Source organism: Mytilus galloprovincialis, chromosome 11 (genome assembly GCF_965363235.1).
Source record: "Mytilus galloprovincialis chromosome 11, xbMytGall1.hap1.1, whole genome shotgun sequence".
Classification (NCBI taxonomy): Eukaryota; Metazoa; Mollusca; class Bivalvia; order Mytilida; family Mytilidae; genus Mytilus; species Mytilus galloprovincialis.
In genome coordinates, this window is record NC_134848.1 from 6915961 (window position 1) to 6943902 (window position 27942).

Genomic DNA, 27942 nt, shown 5'->3' on the forward strand with positions numbered 1-27942 from the left:
ACACACTTGATATTCCACCTCTACAAGTAAAGGATGTAGATAACTACTTTCACTATCAAAAGAATCCTACATTGAACCGGGACTATAATAAGTTTTGATAAACTCATGATTAAAGCAAAAAGATGTGCAATGAAAATTTCATTTATGATATATTTGATAATAAAATAGATGTAGACAGTGATCATTGTTATTTTAAGGCCAATTGCTTGCCATCAATGAGACTAAAGGTTCAAGTTGGAAATTCTGGCCAAATGTCCACATTTTACTCATTACATGTGTGTCTTTAAAAAAAGACAGGGTATATTTTATCTGGACATTGCAATTGCAAGGCAGGTGATGCTGTTTTTTGTGCACATGTTGGTGCTCTTTTATATACATTAGAGAAAACCAAAAAATCATGAACCAGTGATGCTTGTCAGTGGGATCGCCCCAGACCTATAGCAAGAAAACCACGTCCAAAAAGAGTCAAAGATATAACATTTGCAAAAACAGATAAAGATATAAACTGATAAAGTAAAACCATATCCTGGAGCATAGAAACCAAGTTCTTGTGACAATGATGAAAACGAGTTCTTAAGTGAAATATTAGATGGACTAAAGGATATTTATCCCACATGTGTTTTATATAAAACCTGAAGGACAGAATGCTCAATTGATAAATTTTTAGATACATACAATCCTCAATTTGTGTACCGTGATACATTTGACTTAAAGTCTGAAACTTGCTAAAATGTTTTCTCAACATTTTTAAATGATATGGTCATCACCATGGATACATCAAAACAGTTAGAATTGTCAACAAGAGGTCAACACATCAATATTAACTGGATAAATGCCAGACAAGAATTATCAACTGCCTCTGTATTTGGCGATGTTTGCAAAAGAATAACTGACAAACCAGACTGTTTAATTCGCCGTATTCTAGATTATGATGTGTCACAGCAAAATTTGAAAGTTAAGAGTTTGGAATGGGGTCGTTTAAAAGAAAGGGTAGCAGTTAAAGAATATCAAATTAATCACCTGAAAACTTGTCAAAATATTACAGTGGAAAATAAAGGTCTACTTGTGAATCCTAATTATCCATATCTTGGAGCCAGTATTGATTCTTTTGTATCTTGTCAAGTTTGTGGTTGTGGCATAGTTGAAATTAAGTGCCCTTATGGTTCAGACAAGGATGAAACACCTTGGAGAAAGAGGCAGCCTCAGCAATGTGCACTTGATGTAAAATTCTGCTGTGAATTAGAGAATGGGGAGTTAAAATTAAAAGGAAATCATAAATATATGTTCCAAGTTCAAGGACAAATGGCATTGTATGAAGTACCATGGGTAGACTTTGTTGTATGGACAACAAAGGGAATTTCCGTTGAAAGAATATCATTTGATGAAGCTTTATGGAAAGATATGCTTTTCAAGCTTAATTCCTTTTATGTGAATTGAATTATCCTGAATTCTTTTCATGCAGAGTTAAACGAGGAAAAACACAGGGCTGATTTTTTTTTGGTGGGAGAATATGTCACCGTCGTATTTATGTGTATTATTAAATGGTTGATTGGTTATTCATCAGTTCATTTATTTCATTCATTCATTCATTCCATTTTCTGTTTCATCATACTCATTATGACGATTGACTGAGACTGACGACATTTCTAATATACGTCACTGCACAATTTCATATACACGTCACTACACACCTGAACGATTTAAATAGAATAAAACAGTAGTGCACGAGCGCGGGAAAATATATGTACGCCTTATTTATATATAGAGATTTAGTATTTCATTAACTGAATAGCCGCCTTTCAATGCTGACGCTTAAATGCTTAAGCAATATTTACAGGTTAGTTAATTTTGTTATTTGAAAAATATTATTTAGTTTCTCGATAGAGTTTCATTCATTAAAAGTTATATGGAAATTTTATGATAGTTTTATCATAATCCACAATACGGCTTTTCCGTACTTTTTACATAGTTTTATAGTAAAGTTCAAAATTACTGAATTACAGCTAGAAATTGTTTTATTGGCGATATTAATTCATGGCGTAATTTTAAAGTGCTTTGTCGAATTCATTAGTCCGTTAGTTCTTGTCTCATTGTAGTTTGTGGTTTTGTGTCATAGTTTATCTTATTACTTATTTTTCTGATTTGGTTCTAATAGTATATTCTCCAATACTAGAAATTCAAGAAACAACCTACACGGCTCATTTGCCTCATTTTCAGACAAATAAATCTATGACAAACGAAATGATTTTTATCTTACAATTATAAATCTTTCCACACTTAATGAAAAATATACCAATTTAACTCCATATTTAATACACATTGCCAAATTCACTCGATATTGATGAGCTTGCAGTTGCTGCTTGGACTTAATAAAACGTCATCATAAATATTCTGTATCAACTTTACAAATAATTCATAATCATCTTGAAGTATAGATTTCGTGTATTGACAACTGTTTGAAAAAGTAGAAATTATTCGAAATACTAAGGATTTTTTTTTTTATCTCCAGGCATATAGCATCTGAGTCGTATTTGGTGCAATTTTTTGAAATGTTTGGTTCCCAATGCATTTCAACATTATATGATATAAAAAAGAAGATGTGATATGTTGCCAATGAGACAACTGTCCAAAAGAGACCAAAATGACACAGACATTAACAACTATAGGTCACCATACGGCCTTCTACAATGAGCAAAGCCCATACCGTATAGTCAGCTATAAAAGGCCCCGATAAGACAATGTAAAACAATTCAAACGAGAAAACTAACGGCCTTATTTAGATAAAAAAAAATGAACGAAAAACAAATATGTAACACATAAACAAACGACAACCACTGAATTACAGGCTCCTGACTTGGGACAGGCACATACATAAATAATGTGGTGGGTTTAAACATGATAGCGGGATTCCAATCCTCCCCTAACCTGTGACAGTGGTATAACAGTACAACATAAGAACGAACTATAAAAATCAGTTGAAAAAGGCTTAACTCATCAGATGGACAAAAATACAAGTGGCTTTTTATTTTATACTTTTATACTTCCTTGGCTTTTTAACTATTTTGATCCGAGCTTCACTGATGAGTCTTATGCAGACGAAACGCTTGTCTGGTGTATCAAATTTTAAGCTGAGTACATTTAACATGTTTAAATAGATTTTTTTGATAGGGGGTACAACCAGTATTCCCAGTACAATCAATACAAACATAGCTTGTCTAGATGTAATACAACAATATGTAAAGATCTGGCAACAAAATATGATTTGTGCCATGATCGTGATTTGAGATTATACTGCCACAAACATGCGGACTATGCCGAAAGTCTTGACATTTTCAAATCGCTGCTTTTTCTTTGCCTGGTGTCAAATTTTAAGCCTGATACTTTGGATAACTATTTAGTGTCATTTTGGCATAGCTCGATATCTATTCATCTTTGTCTTTTATTTGTCCATACGTGTTTTGTCTGTAGAGTGTCTTTATGCCATTTTATTTTTCTTGTTGACATAGTTTTTAAATTGTTTTTTATAGTTCATAATTTTGACACAATGTTGATTGGCTGCTGTAGCCCAATTGTTGACATTTCAACTTATTATGTCGCTTGTTTTGCACACTATTTGGCGATATAATGCAATTATATACAACTTTAATGCACAAAAGACGTTGAGCTAGTTATAAAACCATATTTGATACCCCATTTATACATAATAACAAACCCGTTTCAATCCAAGAACAAGACTGTTGTTTTCCACTCGTTTGATTTGTTAAACACTGAGCTTCTGATTTTGCTTTTGTGTTTCTTTCTTTTTTTTTATTTTCCTTGGAGTTTGGTTTGTTTTGTTTTTTTTTTTAATTTACTGTTTCGTTTTATATAGCAAAAAGCGCGTTTCTTTAGAAATAAATTTGAAACAATTGTAACCGGAAGTGAATAATCAATCTGTTTTAGCAATTTAATCAATTTTTACTACTGCACGTATCCGTTGACAAATTGCGTATACATTTTTTTTAAATCCAAGAAAAATGTCTTGCAGGACAAGAATTGTTAAAGCTAGCATTTGGACTAGTATACGATAATGTTACTATAATTCGCTGTTTTAAATTGATTAAAAAATTCGTCAATCGATTTTACTATATATCATTTTTTGCAGACGGTACATCAAGTATTTTCAGTACAACCAGTACTAACACAGCTTGTCTAGATGATGATATACCGATCTGTATTTCGTGTGTGTCACGATCGTGATTTAAAATTGCACTGAAGAAAAGCATGTGGATTATGCCGAGAGGATCGCTGTTTTGTCTATGCATAGTACAAATTAAAAACCTGGTACTTTTAGTTCCATTTTGGAATAGCTCGATATTGATACATCCTTTGTCTTTCATTATTGCACACGTGTTTTGTCTGTAGAGGTTCTTTATACAATTTTGTTTTTCTTTCTTGACACAGTTATTTAATTGGTTTTTTATACTTTATAATTTCATACCTTAGAATTTCAACACAATTGTTTACCTTAGCTGTATTTGGCAAACATTTTAGGAAATTTTGGTCAATGCTCTTCAACTACGTACTTTATTTTACCTTATGAACTTGTTTTGGTTCGAGCGTCACTAAATAGTCTTTTGTAGGCGAAACGCGCGTCTGGCGTAAATATAAAATTATTACTTAGCCGTATTTGGCACAACTTTTTGGAATTTCGGGTCCTCAATGCTCTTCAACTTTGTACTTGTTTGGCTTGATAGATGTTTTGATATGAACGTCACTGATGAATCTTATGACGACAAAACTCGCGTCTGGCGTACTAAGTTCTAATCCTGGTACCTTTGATAACTATTTACCTCACTTGGTCGATGCCACTGCTGATGGACGTTTCGTCCACGAGGGTATTACCAGCTCAGTAGTCAACACTTCAGTATTGACATGAATATCAATAATGTGGTCATTGTTATAAATTTCGTGCTTACAACACTTGGAATTTTTCGAAAAACTAAGGATTTTCTTATCCCAGGCATAGATTACCTAAGACGTATTTGGCACAACTTTTAGGAGTTATGGGTCCTCAATGCTCTTCAACCGTTCCTGATGAGTCTTATGAAGATAAAACGCGCGTCATACGTAGTAAAATATAATCCTGGTACCTAGGCCTTTGATAACTACCAATTAATCCTGGTAAATATGATGAATTTAATCTGTTTTAGCAAATTTAGCATTTTTTCATCACTGTACGTATTCATTGATAAATTTTGTATAAATTTAAGAATTCCAAGAAATATGTTTCCGGGACAGAATTGTTAAGGCTAGCATTTGGACAAGTATGTTATAATGTGATTCTAATTCGCTGTATAAAATTGATTAAAAGTCTAAAATCGATTGACTGACTTTTAATCAAAGGTACCAGGATTAGAACTTAGTACGCCAGACGCAAAACATTTTCAAGTCCGTTGTGCATGCTGTTTGATTGCACAAATTTGAACTTGAATTATTCATGTTGTCAAAAATTGAATATCTGAAATACAGATGACCACTTGAACAAAAGATAATAACAGGAAGATTTAATTTTTTATAGGAAAGCAAAGGATATGGGGTATCCATCAATGACATATTTAATTGAAATATTTTCAATATGACTGAAAATAATTATTTCGTTGACTTTAAACTTTCTTCTTGTCGGATTTTATGTAAAGCAAGTCAATGGAAAATATCGTTCTCCATTTTAAATAAAATGAAAACAGTGTCGTCGTTTTGTAAACATTGGTGTAAACAAGATAAAAAAATCTATTGATGCTTATTTGAAAAAAATTATGAACATTGTGGATATTCGAATATCACAGTTTGAAAATAATTCAGGAATAAATAAATGAGTATAAACAACGCCTTTTCCAGAACAAAAAATCAAATTCAAGTATTTTCAAAGTCGTTTGTGTTTGTACCGTCCGACATATCAACCAAAAATGTGGTTGTGGTATGCTGTAAATACTATTCTTAGAACGTTCATAGAATGAATGTTTAAATTCATCACACATTCAAGTCCTTGCGCTTAACAGGGATTCATAAAGTAAACTATCATATTATTACTACATCAAATTGTTATCAAAGGTACCAGGATTATAACCTGATGATATCTTTTTAAGCACTATATTAAATAGGTTGGCTACAAGTATATTACATGATTTGACGTGTAAAAGAGAAGAGAAAGATACCAAAGGAACATTTATAAGACGAAAATAAACTGACAAAGACATGACAAAGAATGCCAAAGACTAAAACGACAATCAAATAGTTATCAAAGGTACTAGGATTATAATTTAGTACGCCATACGCGCGTTTCGTCTACCTAAGACTCATCAGTGACGCTCATATCAAAATATTTATAAAGCCAACCAATTACAAAGTTGAAGAGCATTAAGGGTCCAAAATTCCAAAAAAGTTGTGCCAAATACGACTAAGGTAATTTATGCCTGGGATAAGAAAATCCTTAGTTTTTCATAAAATTCAAAGTTTTGTAAACAGGAAATTTATCAAAAATGACCACATTATTGATATGGTCCGAGTACACAGTTATCGTCCTTTGATTTTCGTTGTCCACGAATATAGTCCTTAGTGTGGACAGTGTGTTACTTGCCAATTTTTGTTATACCCCTTCCAAATTTATTTCTCCATGTTTTATGCCTCATATAGCAAGTTAGGGGGTGAAATGACACTGTAAAAAAATTTGGGTCATAATTATTAATGTAAAGTAGTGATTAGGTCCAGCTGAAAAAGGTCAAAAATTAGCACTTTGGAAGCTGTCAAAAGATTTCAAGACCCCCTTAACATAAAATTGTCCATAATTGAGTTAGAGCTGATGAAGTTTTCTATAATTTTGATATAATTTGCCCCAAAAGTAGTACAACACACTGTAAAAGTATTATTGAGAAAGCGCAGGTTGGATTTTTTTAATTTTCATTTATTGTCTACAAGAAATGCACTACGAAATAACTGTGTACTCGGACAATATGTCTGTAAACACCGAAGGATTGACTACTGGACTGGTGATACCCTCGGGGACGAAACGTTCACCAGCAGTAGCATCGAACCAGTTGTGTAAATAGCTATCAAAGGTACCAGGATTATAATTAAGTACGCCAGACGACCGTTTCGTCTACCTAAGACTCATCAGTGACGCTCATATCAAAATATTTATAAAGCCAAACAAGTACAAAGTTGAAGAGCATTGAGGATCCAAAATTCCAAAAAAGGTGTGCCAAATACGGCTAAGGTAATCTATGCCTGGAATAAGAAAATCCTTAGTTTTTCGAAAAATTCAAAGTTTTGTAAACAGGAAATTTAAAAAAATGACCACATTATTGATATTATGTCAACACCGAAGTGTTGACTACTCTCGCGGGCGAAACGTCCACCAGCAGTGGCATCGACCCAGGGGTGTAAATAGTTATCAAAGGTACCAGGATTATAATTAAGTACGCCAGACGAGCGTTTCATCTACCTAAGTCTCATCAGTGACGCTCATATCAAAATATTTATAAAGCCATACAGGTTCAAAGTTGAAGAGCATTGAGGATCCAAAATTCCAAAAAAGTTGTGCCAAATACGGCTAAGGTTATCTATGCCTGGGATAAGAAAATCCTTAGTTTTTCGAAAAATTCAAAGTTTTATAAACAGGAAATTTATAAAAATGACCACATTATTGATATTTATGTCAACACCGAAGTGTTGACTACTGGGCTGATGATACCCTCGGGGATGAAACGTTCACCAGCAGTAGCATCGACCCAGTTGTGTAAATAACTATCACAGGTACCAGGATTATAATTAAGTACGCCAGACGACCGTTTCGTCTACCTAAGACTCATCAGTGACACTCATATCAAAATATTTATAAAGCCAAACAAATACAAAGCTGAAGAGCATTGAAGATCCAAAATTCCAAAAAAGTTGTGCCAAATACGGCTAAGGTAATCTATGCCTGGAATAAGAAAATCCTTAATTTTTCGAAAAATTCAAAGTTTTGTTAACAGGAAATTTATAACAAGAGGCTGTCACAACGACAGCAAACCGGATTTATTAACATTTATTTGTGTCCTGGCAATATCACAAGAACCATAACTGATGAATGCTGAAAGTGAAAATCGTCAATATCAAATTTGACCTCCATTTTGTAGTCAGTATCAACATATTAAAATTTGAAAAGCTTAGATTGAATGGTTCATTAGTAAATGCAACAACGTGAATGGAAACGCCATTTTACGATCTTTCAATAGCCATAACTCCTGAACGGTAAAAGTCAAAATCGTCATTATTGAACTTGACCTCTATTTTGTCATCAGTAACAACATATAGAAATTTCAAAAGCTTTGGTTGAATGGTTTAAAAGAAAATGCACGGACACGACTGGAAACACCATTTTTCAATCTTTCAAGAACTATAACTCCTGAACGGTAAAAGTCAAAAACGTCATTATTGAACTTGACTTCCATTTTGTCATCAGTAACAATGTATTAAAATTTGGGAAGCTTTGGTAGAACAGTTCATGCGTAAATGCACGGACACGACTGAAAACTCCATTTTTCAATCTTTCAAGAACCATAACTCCTGAACCGTTACAGTCAAAATCGTCATTATTGAACATGACCTCCATTTTGTCATCGGTAACAACATATTAAAATTTGGGAAGCTTTGGTAGAACAGTTCATGCGTAAATGCACGGACACAACTGGAAACTCCATTTTTCAATCTTTCAAGAACCATAACTCCTGAACGGTAAAAGTCAAAATCGCCATTATTGAACTTGACCTTCGTTCAGTTGTCAGTAACAACATATTAAAATTTTAAAAGCTTTGGTTGAACGGTTCATGAGTTAATGCACGGACAACATTTGATTGCCGCCCGCCCGCCCGCCCGACCACTCGCCCGCCCGGCCGCCCGCCGTATATTACCAAATCAATAACCGACATTTTTGTCACAAAAATCCGGTTAAAAATGACCAAATTATTGATATTTAGTTCAACACCGAAGTGTTTACTACTGAGCTGGTGATACCCTCGGGGACGAAACTTCCTCCAGCAGTAGCATCGACCAAGTGGTGTAAATAAAGCTTGAGGCTTATTCTGCACATTTGAAGGTGCTTTCTATGTATTGGTTTCCAATATGGATTCATCTCAACCTCTTATAAAAGAGGGACGAAAGATACCAAAGGGACAGTCAAACTCGTCAATCTAAAACAAACTGACAACGCCATGGCGTAAAATGAAAAAAGACAAACAAACGACAGCACACATGACACAACATAGAAAACTAAAGAATAAACAAAACGAACCCCACCAAAAAAACTAGGGGTGATCTCAGGTGTTCCGGAAGGGTAAGCAGATCCTGCTCCAAATGTGGCACCCGTTGTGTTGCTTATGTGATAACAAATCTGGTTAATAGTCTAATTCGGTAGGTCACATTCATGAAAGGAAAGGGGATTATAAGTTATTTAAAACTAATATGTCAGCGCTTTGAATAAGTTTGAACTACTATCAAAGAACTTATCAAAAACTTTTGTAATTGAATACATGAAACTGGTTGAATTAACTATTTTTAGAATGTAAAAAGAAATCTTTAGATGTTATAGATAATTTATGTGCTTGTGGTGGTCCTTTTAATTCGGTTGTCAGTTTTGACTCTTCCACTCTTTACACTCTACTTCCACACAATTTTATCAAACACAACTTTTATTACTTAATTAAATGGTCGTTTGGTAAATTTGAATGCAACTATATTTGCTGCGACTCATTTAAAGCGTGCTTCTCTAATAAGAAAGGTAAAGATTGGTTTGACTATCCATCTTGTATCTTTCGTCCGACTTTTAACAAGAGTTAAGATATCGTTATCAAAAATCGAATGACTGCAAGTAATATGTGTACTCAAAATATGTTAAAAGTTAAATCACAAAAATACTCAACTTCATGGAAAATTCAAGTGCCTAATCAAATGACAATATTAAATGATAAAACACATCCAACGAACTGGCAAAGTCATGACTTGGTACAGACATTTTCAAAATGAACTTTATAGCGATAAACCTTTCACCTGTTTGACAGTCTCATCAAATTTCATTAAATTTACAACGATAAGTGAACAAAACAGACATCGTAGATACATTGTCAAAATAGGGGAACAGCAGTCATCAATGCGGCACAATCTCAATTAGAAAAAAAACCACACAAATATTTAACAAAAAAAAACACAAAAAAGCATCTACCAAATTTAACAAATAAAACAAAAATCAAGAAAATACTGAACTCCGAGGAAAATTCAATCGGAAAGTTCCAAATCACATGGCAAAATCAAATGACAAAACACATAAAAAACGAATGGACAATAACCGCAATCATTGCTTACTTATATATGTTTTTTTATATCAACCCATAACGGATTGAAATATTTTATGAAGTCCTGTGACTGAATGGTAAGGTTCACATCAACTCTAGTGTAGAGTAGCGTGTTTGATGTCAGAATGTAAATGTCATACAGGTAGAGATACAAAATAATTTTGTCATTCGAAGTAAATTCAAAATTATATTTTCACATGAAGAATGGTAGTTTACTGGGTTAAATAAATAAGAGTTTTGATAGAACTATTTTCAGAAAAGAACAGAGATTTAAAATAATCCAGACGTTCTTAAGACTTTAGATTTTTTTAGAACCCACATATGGTTAATACCAATACGCCAGTAAACAAAAAGGAGAGCCGTGGTGTAGGGGTTAGTGCATCGGACTACTAACAAAAACGTTCCTGGTTCGATTCCCATCCGAGATGTCCCTGAAACGGCTCTCCCTTTACACCATTTGCGAGTATGGTCTTGAGGAAACGATGATAATCCGTCGGAAGGGAACGATAAATGGCTGACCCGTGTTAAGAGAGAGGCATATCTCTTGTGCGTAAAATACACTCTTGTAGATTTCGAAATAGAGCAAGCTAATGCCACTACAAAGCAGCACTTGCACCCTCAAAGTGGAAAGGGGTTTAAATAAATTGCAAAACTTGTTTCCCAATCCACTATAAATAAACTAACAGTTTCCAATCAACTCTACTGTAGAGTCGCGTGTTTGACGCCAGAGTGTTATAGATGTACCTACATTAAGCACGACCAAATAAGAATATTTAAGAGTCAATGATGTGTGCAAACTTGAAGATAACTTAGGGTTCGATTTTAAGCTTAATGAAGTAATTTTTTTATGTCATGTTATGTCAAAGTTATAAAGGCTATTCTCTTAAAATAAAACTGGTATCTTTTACGGTCTGATTCTATGTATTTTGGCGTTTGTATTTGTTGCAGATTATTAGGGGGTTTTTTTTGTTCCGTTGTTTTTTCTGTTATACATGTAGTTGATGTGTTTACCTGGGTTAAGTTTGTAACCCGGATTTGTTTGGGTTTTATCGATTAATGACCGCTGAATATCAGTATACTATTGGTGCCTTTTTCAGTGGAATTTAATAAGAATATGGAAACCCTCTGTACGTAAAACAGCGTGGTACGAAGGTTAGGTATTTTACACTGTTCGGTTAATATTTGAATATTGTTTCGATCAATTTTACCAAATTGTTTTATATTACAAGTTAAACAATATTAAGAGTATATTTTTTTAAATATCAATGTGTATTACCTTTGATGGTATGTATTTCTATGCTTAGGTTAAATAAGATTTTACAAGTACGACTAAATGAACTATACATACACACATAAACTACAAGATAAGATGAACTTATTATAACGGTCTTATCAATATGCTTTTATTTCTGTTGTACGGATTTACTTGCTTACATCTGTCTGTTGGTATGTATATATATATCTTCGTTCTTCAAATTCGTATTTTATTTTTGAACCTTTTCGATTAGAGCGTAACCGAGGAGATTTTGGAAGTTGAAATGGTAGTCTGGAGTAAAAGTGTTAATCTGGTATCTATAATGAATGTATTTATATGTAGATAACAGTATCTGTAGATATCTATATCTTTATTTATTTGTTTTGATTTCACATAGCTGTAACCTGTTACAAATGTGATTCTGTTGATCAGCCTGCACATTGCTACCAGACAGCAAACTGCCAGGCAGGTCAGGTAAGTCTTAAATCTTTCCTTTTTATTCTTATAAAACTGCAGAACCATGTTTAATGTATTTTGCTTAGTAAACATATATATAATGAGTCATACGAAGTAATAAAAATGTCAATCATTTCACCAAAGACTCTGAATTTAACAAATGCTAGTTAAATGTCTTTCTTGACAAACAAAGGTAATCATTATGCCCGTAAAATTTCCTGTTTTACACATTTTATTTGGTGTAGTGATAAGAGTTTTTGTCTTCATATGTTAGTCGAATAATCATAGAAAATCTAACATTTGTGTTGTGTATAATAATATGTTCACTTCACACAAAGGGGACTTAAATCAAAATATACTTGATCATCCAACTTTGCTCAAAACCCTTAATGTCTTAAATATTTTAATTTGAATTGTGCGATCTCTCATAATAGAACATTTGTGTATATATTATACAGTACCAATAATGATCACATATCTGTAAATAAATGCAACAGAAGTATACCGCTGTTTGAAATTACTAAATATATAAAGAAATAAACAAACCCGAGCTACAAACCCTAACCGAGTGTATGGTTTCACAAAATCCAAAGTTAAATTAAATATCAATGATGTTTACAGATATGCAGGGTTTCACAGAATCCAAAGTTAAATTAAATATCAGTAATGTTCACAGATATGTATTGATTCACATAATCCAAAGTTAAATTAAATATCAATAATGTTCACAGATATGTATGGTTTCACAGAATCCAAAGTTGAATGGAGACCTGTTCTTCAACCTAGGTTGTTTTTCAAAGTCGGTAAGATTGATCTTTTTTCATAATTTAATGTAGCAGATATAGAACTTTGTTAGTCACACTTATTGATGTACTTATGTGAGCTTTGAATTATTTTTTTTACAAATTTTTGGACCTCTAGTTTTTTCTCTTATACAAGGTAAAACATTATGCTATGAAGAACCCATTTTGGGGTATATTTTAGACATCAATAGCTTATAAAAGCTCATTTATCAAGAATTAAAGAAGATCCTATCAATATTTTAAGCTTATTGAGTTCCTACAATAATGTTCTTTTAACTAAAAAGTACCAATAATTACTTCTTGATTTCTTTGAAATAAGTTCTTCCTCACATTAAATTTTAATTACTTGTTTACACTTTCCTGGAACTAGTTGTGGCTTTTCGTGCGATAGGCAATAAACCATGTGTAGCTTGTCTTGTATCAATCTTCGTGTTCAGCAAATGAAAATGAATAAAAACACAAATAAAATGTGGCATAACAACTTTAAGAAACTAGCTAACATAAAATAAAAAAAAGAACATACAAACAAAATACAAACATTAAAAAAGGAAAAACAAGAAACAACAGTTCCTTCCCTACAAAAAAAAACAAAAAAAACCAACCAATTAAACGTTTAAAAATGCAATTTCGAAAATAAACAAATGAATAATATCTATATGAAGATTATGTATTGTACTACTAAAACATATGTTGCTTTATAATGCATATATATCAGATTTACATTTCAGATTGTTAGTACCTGGATATTTGTCAATAAATGAATATTTGTTATATTTCAGACGTGTCAGTTCTTGACTATTTTTTATATTTTAGACTTGTCAGTACTTCAATATTGTCCACGGTGTTGGACGTCGTATCTTAGTGAGTTCACCTTCCTCAATAACAAAGTGCTGCGATACAGACAATTGTAACAGTAATTATTTTACATCTTACATGTTATTTACATTTACCTTCAAAATACCAACATGCGAGTATTATTAGTTTGCCTTAGCAAAACCTGTCAGTGGAAATCAACGGGTTTTAAAATACAAATAATTGAATAATGTTGAAATAAAGGAACTTACTTGATATTTCAAACACGCATTTACTTTTTACAAGAATAAAATGCACTTTGTTAATGTGTTTCTATTGCATTATATTTATTTGTGTATTTATTTGTAGAGGATCTGTTATGTCCTGGCGGGATTTGTGGTAAGTTTTACCTGACATTTTAAAAGATTGGACGAACAAACATTCTGTGGCATAGTAAAGGGAAATACATATTACTATTTCAACACAAAACGCTTAAAGAGTTCACAAAATTATTTAAAGTTTGAGAATACAGTTACCGAACCCGTTCATGAAATACTTAATAAAAGAACTATAATTTGCTTATAATGGGTGTGACAAGAAGCCTTACATACCAATACTTATAATGGGTGTGACAAGAAGCCTTACATACCAATATTCATAGAAATCAACATATAATTGTTGACTGGACTCTATATAGTTTATATACCAATGTCCAAAAGCAAATATGCATTTCAAGAAAACAGCTAAAAGTTTGATATTTTGATTTTGCATTTAATAAAGAACTTTCGTGGAAGGCTAGCATTGGAATTGGTATGCTTTAACCCTCTCCCTTTCACACCGGTACAGCTTACCGGTGAAACCAATTTCAAGATTTTTTTGGGACATTTAGACTTGTTTAATCGCCATTTGCTGACGTACAGATGTGGTTAAGGGCTCAAATTAATCCTCAGATAACCAGCAATTCGATGTCATGTGCATCAAACCTCTATCATTATTAGTTAATAAACAAGTCGCCCCTTACTGATGTGTAATTTTTCTGTAAAAACCATTTATTTTTCTTCGAATTTTGAGGGATATTCTCAAAAAGAAGTGCAAAGAAAACTGCTCTTTTAAGAGGATTTATGTCTTTTTTCAATAACTGTGCAGTGCGTTTTTGAAGAATAGTATTAAACTAATATTTCTAACTTGTACACTAGTTGCAAATGTAATTTTTAGTGTAGCAGCGCAATCACAAACTTGAATTACGCTAAAAATCTGAAGTCATTTCTTAAAGATATTATGAGAAAAGAGACAAAAACCGCTAAAATATTCTGAATTTTTTTTGCAAAGTTGAAATAGATGTAACAAAACATGGTTTCGTAAGTGTTGCGGTATACTAAAGTTGAAAACACTTTTGTTTGAATAAAGGAACATGTATTTTTCAATGAAAAAATGACAGTTTAAAGAGTGGATTCCTCCTAGATTTGCGTAAAAATCATGCATTTGGCAATAAAAAATTATCATCTAAACACATAATTCCAAAAAGAAAACAAACTGGGTGAGAATCTTTATTTTTTTTTTTAAATTTCTTCCGTAGTAGTAGACTTAAGTATTTAAATTTCGATAAAATCAGTACAATGCCAGTGGCGCAGGGGTACGCTGATCTATCCCAAGGCGCTAAGATTGAGAGTTCGAATCTCACTGCCGGAGTTGGAAAAATAATTTCCTATATTAAATGTAACTTAACTTAACTTTACTTTCAATTTCAAAAAGGAAACCTACGAATTTTTTTGTGTGTGTGCAAAATTGCCCCCCCTTTTTTTACCCCCTTTGCTCCATCGGGCTCGGTCAAGGGTGTCCCAGATCAAGCTAGCATTGGTAATTCAATGAATTTTCCCTTGTAAAAACAAAGTTTAGGTTGCTGATTGATTGAAAACGAATTAGACAAATAACTAGGGTCCAAGTATGAAATCGGACAAAAAGAGCGTCTAAAATCAATTATTTTGAATGTTACGGACATCGATATTTCAAGGCCTATAGCACGTTATGCGTCTATTTATACCACTATGATAACTTATATGGCTTCAACAGACTCGAGGCATTGTGTTTCCATCAAAACCTGACCCTATTAGCCCACCAATATGTCTCTGCACGACTTTTTGCCCAAGGATTTCGTATTTTTTCACTTTTTCTCCAACAGTCACGTGACTTTTGGAAATATACCACGTGACCAAAAAATGACGAATTGTCTTCAAACTTAATTTTTTGCAATATTTTACCAATTATCTTTCATTTGAGCCCAACATGGCATGTGTATGACCATTGATGCGAATTATGTATTCATTAAAACTTCGATAATGTATTTTCGATAAGTAAAGGTCTAAAATGCATGAAAGGGAAAGAGTTAAGGTAACTATAAATTGATAAAAAGTCAGTCAATCGATTTTATTAGATATGGTCTTTTTGCAGGCGGTGCAACCAGTCTTCCTAGTACAACCACTATTTCAACTAACAAAGCTTGTCTAGATGATGATATCCCAATCTGTAAAGATCCAAACACTGTGCGTCTTGTGTGCAAAGAACATGATTTGAGACAAAAATGCAAAAAAACATGTGGATTATGCCGTACGTATTATTTTTTTGTGCAAAATAATTTATTGTGAATAGAAGCTGCTTACCCTTCTGGAGGATATGTGTTCAACTTCCTCATTATGCGTGGGTTTTGGTCTCTCAATCTTTTATTCTAATGCAACAACGATTGTAACGTTCATTTTGATTGGATAACGTCACTTTCTTACATGGCATCAATTGACAATTGATGCTATGGGACGTACGCGCAAGCGCAGACGGCATATGACAGATTTCAAATACATGTTTTAACGTTGTTTTCTGTCAGTTTCATTAGAATGGAGATAACAATATTGTATTTTAAGCTCCGACGGCATCAATTTTGGATTTGATGGTTGCAAATACCCGTTTACTGTCTCCGCTAACGCGTCGCCAGTAAACTTAATTTGCGACCATCAAATCCCCAATTGATGCCGTCGGAGCTTAAAATACAATACAGTTATCTCCTAAATATTGTTACGCCCCGGTGATTTGAAAGCTGATATTTTTACTGTTGTCTCCATTCCACACTTGATCGATACACGCAGATGTCCGTTGTTGTATTCGGATTCGTATTTTACAGAAGAAATAGCTTACTTTGACCTTATATTATATGCTGACTTCTTTAAATCTATATATCGACTCTATTTATATGTGTAATTATTCATTTTGTATTTGTTTATACTTAGTTTCAGTATAGCGCGCCAAATGTAACGTAGACAAATAGAAATAATACAATTAACGAACTTCCATTATGATTTTATTATTACTTGCTTCACCGGAGACCCACAAAAGTAACTACTGGTGTATATCCTGACAAGAAAACCCCGGAACGTTACATTGGTGTCAGAAGTGGGATATAAAATTTTTAAATCATTAAAAAAAATTATCTGGTGAAGTTTGAAAAATAAAATCATTTTAAAATGGATGATTCTTTGCAGTCAGATTTAATTCAATTTTATCCAACAGATAGATTATCAATTGCTAGTGATGATACAGTCGTGAATAATACACATGAAATGAGAACAAATTCGCAGAGTTCTTATGAATCTACTGAAACAGCTAATCAATCTAATAGTTTACCAGCTATTTCACCTGCAGTAGGAGACATATTTGAATCACTCACAAATCAGATAAGAGATACATTTCATATGGTGACACAACAAAATGCAGCAAATCTTTCTATGATGGAAGACAGATTTCAAAATCAAATCACGCAGTTGAAAGAAGAAATATTTAATTTAAGAGAAGATTTTAATAAACAAAAGTCTAAATCTGATCACATTCAATCTGAAAGATCAGAAATGTTTGCTCCAGAAGCTAAAATTATAAAAACACATGCAGTACAAGAACAAAAACCGCCACAGAATACAACATGTATACCTTCAATTTCTGAAACATGCAGTTATCAAAATTACAATACTAGTAATAGTCAAAATACAAGGGGTATGCAATCTCATCCTAGTTTATATCATGCTGGTGTTACACAAAAACACAAAGTAAATATGAAACCGCAACCCTATGATGGTACTGATGATATTGAAGAATATCTCAGTCAATTTCAAATTTTAGCTGAAGTTAATGGTTGGGATTATAATGTAATGCCGACATTCCCCCCTTTTTATAGTAAACCTATGTCTGTATAGTTTCTCGAAATTATTGAGGATAAAACGATAGATGTTAGTGAGATGTCTAATGTTACAAGTAGTGTAAGACTTGTCATTGTTATTTTGGCTGTTGTTTTCATGATACGACAGATTTGTGTATGTTAGTTTGTTAAGAAGTTTTAGTTCACATACGGATTCCGTATTTTCGCGGTAGTTACCTTATTATACTATAAACTCAAATAAAACTGTTCTAATGATCTACTAATAAATTTAAAGTCGAAACCCATCTTTATTGATGAAGCACCAGCACCGAGAACCTTAAATTAAAACAAAGGCAACGTTCAATAAGCCACATACTCCAGCTTTGTCAACCCAACACTCCGTCGTTTCTGGTGTTGTTTTGGTATTTATACTTTCGACTGACCAATGACAGAGCTTGTTACATATTGTTTACCAATCGGCAACCATGGATCATATTAGGGAAACTCCCGTAATGTTGATACTGTTTGTAAACAACGATTGATCTTCATCAATAAAGATGGGTTTCGACTTTAAATTTATTAGTAGATCATTAGAACAGTTTTATTTGAGTTTATAGTATAATAAGGTAACTACCGCGAAAATACGGAATCAGTACGTGAACTAAAACTTCTTAACAAACTAACATACACAAATCTGTCGTATCATGAAAACAACAGCCAAAATAACAATGACAAGTCTTACACTACTTGTAACATTAGACATCTCACTAACATCTATCGTTTTATCCTCAATAATTTCGAGAAACTATACAGACATAGGTTTACTATAAAAAGGGGGGAATGTCGGCATTACATTAAATTGTAACGCCGCCTCCCTGGTGTTAGAGTCGGCCACCAGAGAACACAGGGTCACAAAGAAAAAGGGATTTAAAGGATCTATAAAGTGAAAGGTTCGACGTCCTCTTTTAACCGTCGGACCAAACGCGTTACCGAATGGGAAAACGTATACTTGTATTCATATATATAGTTATCACAGTGTAGATACTATTCTGTACGCTATCCGGAAATCGCGATTTTCGAAGCGATGATTTCCAACTGGCTAACAGGACGGTTTTGCCTACGGTAACTTTTCTCATCATTTGTTTACTCCTATATCTACAAAGTGCTTTGAACATCTTCAAGGTATATATAGCATCATAAATATGAGTAACTGTAACAAAAACATGCATTAGAATATAAAATATACGTGTGCATCACATCAACTTGGTAGAAAAAAGTGAAATCGATGGACAATTTTGCTCTCGTAGTACAAAGCAAATAATCTTTTATTTCAAATATGTGCATCAGTTTACAGTTAAATATATACTGTTTCAATATTCTTTTCGTATTTAAGTAGAATATTCGTATTTCCCATAAAAAATATGTTTTCCTTTAGGATCCCAAAATAAATTACTGTACGATCAGTCTAGAACTGACTGTATTCTAGAAGCGATTTCAGATTTTTTGACTGTATGACCAGTAATGATTTTGAAGAAAAAACAACAGCAATTTGAAGGTATATACGTTTATATGTGATATTATGAACTATCCAGGGAACTATAACGTGTAATTACTTTCATCAGACAATACAAATATATTTCTGATGAATTTTTTAGACGGCAAAATAATTGTATTTTTGTTCCATCAGTCTTATTTAAAATCAAATGCTTAAAAAATAATACATGATTCGTTTGTGGACTTTGTAATAGTGTATCGTTACAGTTATCTGTTTAGCTATTACATTTTTAAAGATTATTTACACCGTCCGCCGTTGACCAATTGATGATAACATAAATCAAGCTTGTCTTTTAAAATAACAAAAAATGGATAAAGACAGCTTTGCGTAGGGGTTTACAGAAATAGAAGGTCCTTAATGCATTAATCGAGTAAAAATAGAGCAATTTCAGAAAACTTTAATGATTGGTTTAGGAGGTGTTGGAAATACCTGATGGGTGCCCCCATATAATGTAATGTTCAAGTCCGTATCTTATATAAAGTAACCCCATAAAAGATTTTTACTAAAATTCGAAATAGACGGTACACAATACAGTCATTATCATTTATGATAAGGAATCCGAATAAGATTAATTAATAGTTATATCAGTGACGGATTCAAAAAAAGGGGATCCGGCAGTTTGAAACCCTTTTTTAACTATCAATTCATTTGTATGGGAACATATATTTGGAATCCCCTTTTCTCCTGGATTGAACCCCTCTCCATTTAAAAATGGCCGGAACCCCCAATGTATATTAAGTCGTTTATGAGGAGATGAGCTTACAAAACCGGCGAAACATATTGTACCGGTCCAACGGACGAACGGAAAGACGGACTTCTTTATCACTATAACCCCCGCTTGACAAAGTGGTGTACAATTGAGTGTCAAAAAGACAGTTTTCTCGTTTGAATTGTTTTACATTGTCTTATCGGGGCCTTTTATAGCTCACTATGCGGTATGGGCTTTGCTCATTGTTGAAGGCCGTAAGGTGACCTATAGTTGTTAATGTCTGTGTCATTTTGGTCTTTTGTGGATAGTTGTCTCATTGGCAATCATACCACATCTTTTTTATATATATAGCTCTACATCTTAAACAAAGTGAAGGAACTGTGATCAATTATAGGCTACAGTACGGCCTCGAATGTGTGTAAATACATGCATTTTTATATAACAACTAAATCTGTGTGTTTGTACAATTTTAAGTATAACGGAGGACATTTCTGAAACTTATATACTAGTATACATCAAACCTTCCTCTTATTTTAGAAACATTTCAACATCCTTATACTTAATGTAGTAAGTCGAGTACACCCTATCAAGCTAAAACATGTTTCATAAGTTTTCAGGATGTGAATGTATTGAAATATATTTGTGTTATTAAGAAAAATGCCACCTTCTAATGTATCGTAAATAACTTTGAAATCACCACTAGAATACAGTGACATAAAGACTGATCATACAGTTTTAAAATAAACAAGCGAGACTGATCGTACAGTGAGAAATTCAAACAAGTGTAATTTTCTTATTTCTTGCTTCAAAGATCTGGTTGAAACTTTTACCACCACTTGAAATATACTTCATTGAGTTAATTAAGTCTGGTTTTTACGTTAATTTGTACACTAAGAGGGCAAAAAGATTGTTTTTATGTTCGCCGACTGATTTTTCTTAGTGATGCACTTGAAAATCTCTTGATTAAGGCAAAGACACGAATATTGAATGTGCGGAATTTAATTCTTAACCATTTGAGAATATCGATGTCGGCTGAATTAATCATTAAGCAATGTACAGATGATCAACTTACCGTTTAATTCAGTATACCCATCAAATTTAAAATGTGATCCAGAAAGTTCTCGCTTCGAAAATCGCGACTTCCGGATAGCGTACAGAATAGTATCTACACTGTGGTTATGAAATAAAATATCTAAATAAATAAAGTTTCATATTTTATTAGTACGAAAATAAATAATCTCCGTTGGAGAGACTGGGTCTTGCAGGCTCTGTCACTGGTCTGGTCGAGTTCCCGGTAATGATTGGTCTTACTTCGACATACAACACTAGTATATTTCTCAACAGTCAAGTCTAAAAGTTGTCATTTATTTGGACTATTTGTATAATCTCTCTATATAAAGATTTTACTACCATATTTCACCTTATACCACACCAACTTGGTATAATAAAAACATCGAAAATATTAAGTACCGAGATCAACAATTATAGCACCGTCAGCCACCACTTTAGTACCGTCACGACAACCCTACTTAGCACTAGCACCGACAACCTTAGCACCGTCACCTGCAACCCGACATGGTACCAGCACCGGCAACCTTAGCACCGTCACCGACAACCTGATTTAGCACCAGCACCCACAACCTTAGCACCGTCACCGGCACCCTTAACACCGTCACCCACAACCTTAGCACCGTCACCGGCACCCTTAGCACCGTCATTGGCACCCTTAGCACCGTCACCGGCACCCTAAGCACTGTCACCCACAACCTTAGCACCGTCACCGGCACCCTTAACACCAGCACCGAGAACCTTAAATTAAAACAAAGGCAACGTTCAATAAGCTACATATTCCAGCTTTGTCAACCCAACACTCCGTCGTTTCTGGTGTTGTTTTGGTATTTATACTTTCGACTGACCAATGACAGAGCTTGTTACATATTGTTTACCAATCGGCAACCATGGATCATATTAGGGAAACTCCCGTAATGTTGATACTGTTTGTAAACAACGATTGATCTTCATCAATAAAGATGGGTTTCGACTTTAAATTTATTAGTAGATCATTAGAACAGTCTTATTTGAGTTTATAGTATAATAAGGTAACTACCGCGAAAATACGGAATCAGTACGTGAACTAAAACTTCTTAACAAACTAACATACACAAATCTGTCGTATCATGAAAACAACAGCCAAAATAAGAATGACAAGTCTTACACTACTTGTAACATTAGACATCTCACTAACATCTATCGTTTTATCCTCAATAATTTCGAGAAACTATACAGACATAGGTTTACTATAAAAAGGGGGGAATGTCGGCATTACAATAATACAATGTCACTCTGTCTGGCTAGCAGTTTGAAAGGTGGTGCTAGAGCCATTTTAAATGAATTAAACGAGTTTAAAAGGCGTGATTTTGATAGCCTAGTTGATGCCCTTCTTAATAGATTTGGTTCAGTTCATAGGTCTGAGATATTCCGAGCCCAGTTACAGACTAGAGTAAGAAAAGATAATGAATCCCTATCTGCCCTCAGTCAAGATATTAAAAAAAATGACTCGATGTGCTTATCCTGGTGCTCCTTCCTCTGTAACAGATATACTGACTTTGGATCGGTTTATAGATTCATTAAATGACCCCGAAATGCGTCTTAGAATACGAGAAGCAAGGCCTAAAAATATAAATGATGCTGAAATTTTAGCTATTAGATTTGATACTTTTAACCAAGCAGATAGAATACGGTATCATAGCTTAAATAATGCTGTCACTGGAATGTCTGTTGAGTCAAAGAATAAATGCTTTCGCTGTGGTGAAAAGGGACATGTCAGAAAAACTTGTCCTTATAGAGAATAACTTATAAAGTTATAAATATTGATTTCGTATTATGTGTTTTAATATTTATGTTTTAAAATGTTTTAAATATCTAATTCTTGAATATAATGCAGAAATATGCTGAAAAGTAGAAACAAAAGCTTGCTGAATGTTGTTGTCTTCCTGTCGTTGATCTAATGCTGTTGAAGTAAAATTTGCAAGAACTAGTAGTGGTCCAAACTACCACTATACAATAAAAACAAACTGCACGCAGAAATAATTAATTGTCTGTGTAATTATACCCGATGCGGAAATAATAGCATAAGTCAAGCTCCATGAGTAAAAACGAGGCCATGGAACCAGACAATTTTTATGCTATTGTGTCGGACGTAAGTTACATAGACTAAATACAAATCAATGAATGGTTTGTTAGTAATTCTTGTCGCTGATATATTCATGTTATCATGAATAAGTAGAATGTTTGCTGTTGTATTTTGTAAGTTATCATGTGACGGAAAATGTCTGTGGGAAACTTATATGTGTGAGGGCCCTCATGGGGTTTTTGATTATGTGATTACTTGGCCGTTTTTTTAATGATTATTTGATTATTAAGCCAAATATTTCATGATTATTTGATTACCTAGGACTGTATTTTTAGTTTATGATTATTTGATTACTAAAGATAAGCAAATATTTAATGATTATGTGATTATATTGGCAAAAAAATGGTGATTATGTGATTACTAGGACCCCCCCCCCCCCCCATGAGGGGCCTCATATGTTAAGGGCTTTACTTGTACGTCCTGTGATGAATATCTGTGGAGTACCGGTGATTTTGTATGTGTATATTCTGTGATCGAGTATCTGTGAAATACCATATTTTAGGAGCAGTATAGTCCTGTGACTGGTATATTGTCTGTGGAATGCTGTTGCTAATGTTGTTTTTGAAGTCGGTTCCTGTGACGAAAGATTGTCTGTGGAAGACTTATATATTTTAAGGGTGTAACCCGTACGTCCTGTGATGAGAATATCTGTGGAGTATTGGGGAATTTTTAGTATGGTCCTGTGACTGGTATATTGTCTGTGGAATACTATTGCTTATTTGGACATCGAATTGTAATATCAGCGACTGGATTTAAGTATTTATTTTGTTTATGTGCAAACCATAACAAGAATTGTACATATAAACTGATTTTAACTAGACTTGAGGCGGCGAGTCAACCATTTAATGAATATCACTAAAGAAACGTGTACAGCTTTAACATTTTATTGAACTTTGATATCTCACCACAAGAGGGATATATGTTATCGAATCATAATAAACATTTTTACAGAAGACAATGAACAGGAAGAGGAAGGCGGTCTGAAGAGTGGAAATACCTGCATGGTTGAATGATGGATTATTATATTTCTATTTCTATGAAGTTTTTCTTACTAAACATTATTGTTTTATCTTACACCAAGAGACTTACAAAGTGAGACTTTTTGTGTTTATTTTATATTATATTATGAAATGACATCTGCAAGACATACATACTCTCATATTTGAGGACAAATCCTTTTTCTACAAGGTAGGGGGTAGTGTTACGCCCCGGTGATTTGAAAGCTGATATGTTTACTGTTGTCTCCGTTCCACACTTGATCGATACACGCAGATGTCCGTTGTTGTATTCGGATTCGTATTTTACAGAAGAAATAGCTTACTTTGACCTTATATTATATGCTGACTTCTTTAAATCTATATATCGACTCTATTTATATGTGTAATTATTCATTTTGTATTTGTTTATACTTAGTTTCAGTATAGCGCGCCAAATGTAACGTTACGTGTTCTTGTTTAGGAATAACTTGTGTATTACGTCACAGGTAGTATAAAATACGGGACGCATGTTCCTACGTTGAGATTCTCTCCAACAACCTCCATGCAGTTAGAAGTCTCTCTTAAATGCAGTGCACCAAGTAGATTTGCTGCACCAAGTAAAGTTGCTTGGTAAAAGTATTTAAATGCAGTGCACCAAGTAGATTCATGCACCAAGTAATGCAGTGCACCAAGTAGAATTGCATGCACCGAGTACGCTGAGTATTCAAGTTGAATACAGTGCACCAAGTAGATTTGCTGCACCGAGTACGCTGAGTATTTGAATGCCGTGCACCAAGTAAATCTTCTTGCACAGAGCAATTGTTATATTAATCCTAGTGCAAGTAATGCACCTTGCCGTATTACGTATTGTAAATAATTATTAACGTATTTTGTTTCATGAACCACTGTATTTGATATATTGGTTAAATAGAAATAATACAATTAACGAACTTCCATTATGATTTTATTATTACTTCCTTCACCGGAGACCCACAAAAGTAACTACTGGTGTATATCCTGACAAGAAAACCCCGGAACGTTACAATATCTGTGTTATGTTTTATTTGTTTCCTTTTCGCACACTTGTATATAATGAAAACTGTTCAAAGGGGAAGAAAACTCTCGATTTATTCTCTCATATTGACATAAGTTTAATGAGTAATTGTTCCATCACATCATTAGTGCTATTGGGTCTTTTCAATAAAAGGTCTATTTTTTTAATATATAAATATGACCGCGACTATTTGCTTTGATTTGAAAAAAAATTCCAATGCTAGCCTGATTTATAACCAGACAATAAACGGGAAAACCATAAGTACAGAGAGCAACGAACGACATTCGTATCTATCACTATCTGACAATATCAATTTGTAGTCTGCATGATTATATATTGTATAGTGTAATGTTGAAATTCATATGTTGCCCCCTATGTGTCTGGTTGTTATTTTTGTCCTTATAATGTTTTCTCATGAGAATTACATCTTCTTTTATTCATTAATTTGAAATTAGCTGTCGGATGCTAATTTACTAAACTATCGAAACACACCTTTTTCAGCTCCTCCTACTACTCAACAGCCATTGGTGTGCGAAGATCACGTGATTGACTGTAATGACCAATCATTTCTGTCGGCTGTTTGTGGAAGACAGGAAGCTCAGTATTTCTGTAAAAAATCGTGCAAAAAGTGTTGTGAGTATCAAATTCTTATTATTTTCTTAATAATATTTATTTAAGATTTATAAAACATATATCTATATTGATCTCGAGATGTTTTTGTTATTTTTGTTGCAAAATGAAAAGTCATGTAAAAATAAGATGTGACATGGAACTTAAGTCCGTAGAAGGATATCCACTATAGGTCATCAACACTGAATAAAACTAATACCGCATAGCTATGAAGGCGCATATCGCATACAACAGAGGAACCCCGAAATGACGGCGTGTGTACAAATTTTTAAACGAAAACCAAATCCACTACATGTTCGTCTTGGCTCTGATCTGTCTTTTTAACAAATGGGTTCAGGTCTACTTTTCTAAGTTTGTTTATACCTATTTACGGGAAAGTGTTCAGCATTAAATTTGTAAACAAATTAAAGGACTCCGTATTTATGTTATTGCATTGCAACAAATAACTTAAATTTACAAGAAGGTCTAAATTTAGCAATATCTGTAAAATAAGTTTTTTTATGTACTTTTGTAATCATTTTTTTTTATTTCAGGATTAAAGTTGTTTCATTAATGGAGTGGCTTATTGATGAAGATAGTTTTTGACTAAATTAAATTGATCTCATGTTTGAGCTTGTGCTTGATCTCGTGTTTGAGCTTGTGGTTGGTCTCGTGTTTGAGCTTGTTTATGATCTCATGTTTGAGCTTGTGTTTGATCTCATGTTTGAGTTTGTGGTTGATCTCATGTTTGAGCTTGTGGTTGGTCTCGTGTTTGAGCTTGTGTTTGATCTCATGTATGAGCTTGTGTATGATTTCGTGTTAGAGCTTGTTGTTGATCTCGTGTTTGAGCTTGTGTTAGATCTAGTGTTGGTCTCGTGTTTGAGCTTGTGTTTGACCTCATGTTTGAGCTTGTGTTTGATCTCGTATTAGAGGTTGTGGTTGATCTTGTGTTTGATCTCGTGTTTGATCTCATGTTTGATCTAGTGGTTGATCTCGTGTTTGAGCTTGTGATTGATCTCATGTTTGAGCTTGTGTTTGATCTCGTGTTAGAGCTTGAGGTTGATCTTGTGTTTGATCTCATGTTTGAGCTTGTGTTTGATCTAGAGTTGGTCTCTTGTTTGAGGTTGTGTTTGATCTCATGCTTGAGCTTGTGTTTGATCTAGTGTTAGTCTCGTGTTTGAGCTTGTTTATGATCTCATGTTTGAGCTTTTGGTTGATCAAGTATTTGAGCTTGTGTTTGATCTCATGTTTGAGCTAGTGTATGATCTCGTGTTAGAGCTTGCGTTTGATCTTGTGTTTGAGCTTGTGTTTGATCTTGTGTTTGATCTCGTGTTTGAGCTTATGTTTGATCTTGGGTTTGATCTCGTGTTTGAGCTTGTGATTGATCTTGTGTTTGATCTCATGTTTGAGCTTGTGTATGATCTCGTGTTTGAGCTTGTGGTTGATTTCGTGTTTGAGCTTGTGTTTGATCTAGTGTTGGTCTCGTGTTTGAGCTTGTGTTTGGTATCGTGTTTGAGCTTGTGTGTTTTATCTCGTGTTTGAGCTTGTGGTTGATCTGATGTTTGAGCTTGTGTGTGCTCTCGTGTTAGAGCTTTTGGTTGATCTCGTGTTTGAGCTTGTGTTTGATCTTATGTTTGATCTTGTGTTTGAACTCGTGTTTGAGCTCGTGGTTGTGTTTAATGCGGTTATTATTTGTATTGTATATAAATGAAGCTGTTTTTTTTTTTACTTTTACATACACATGCAAAATAAAAAATAAAATAACTTGCATATAAGGGAAGATCATGGAGGACCAAAAAGTAAACAAGAATGAAAAACCACAAAATATAACAAAATCCCTGTAGACCTACCACAAGTAACTCGACTACATCGACAATTAAGACATATTTTAAAAGTACTGAAACTACTGAATTCAAACCACAAACAAAATAAACAGACAACAGCTCAGCACAAAATAACCCTCCAGACCCACACGTTTGGAGTAGTACCCCTGTGTCA

At 33.6% G+C, this 27942-nt stretch overlaps 2 protein-coding genes across 3 annotated transcripts; both read left to right on the forward strand.

Moving 5' to 3' along the window:
• The first annotated feature begins 768 nt into the window (after nt 1-768).
• Nucleotides 769-1437, forward strand: LOC143052018 (uncharacterized). Its single transcript, XM_076224993.1, has one exon. It carries the CDS (start codon nt 769-771, stop codon nt 1435-1437), a length of 669 nt encoding a protein of 222 aa, XP_076081108.1.
• Nucleotides 1438-11695: 10258 nt separating this feature from the next.
• LOC143050962 (uncharacterized) lies at nt 11696-26573 on the forward strand. 2 transcript variants are annotated; one of them, XM_076224054.1, is made up of 8 exons: nt 11696-11813; nt 12020-12096; nt 12810-12881; nt 13695-13794; nt 14043-14072; nt 16122-16277; nt 25837-25968; nt 26499-26573. In XM_076224054.1, coding segments are annotated over exons 1-8 (618 nt in total). In that variant the 5' UTR covers nt 11696-11764; the 3' UTR covers nt 26501-26573. The 2 variants fall into 2 exon arrangements, with proteins under 2 accessions (XP_076080169.1, XP_076080170.1); XM_076224055.1 differs by lacking the exon at nt 16122-16277.
• The last annotated feature ends 1369 nt before the right edge of the window (nt 26574-27942 follow it).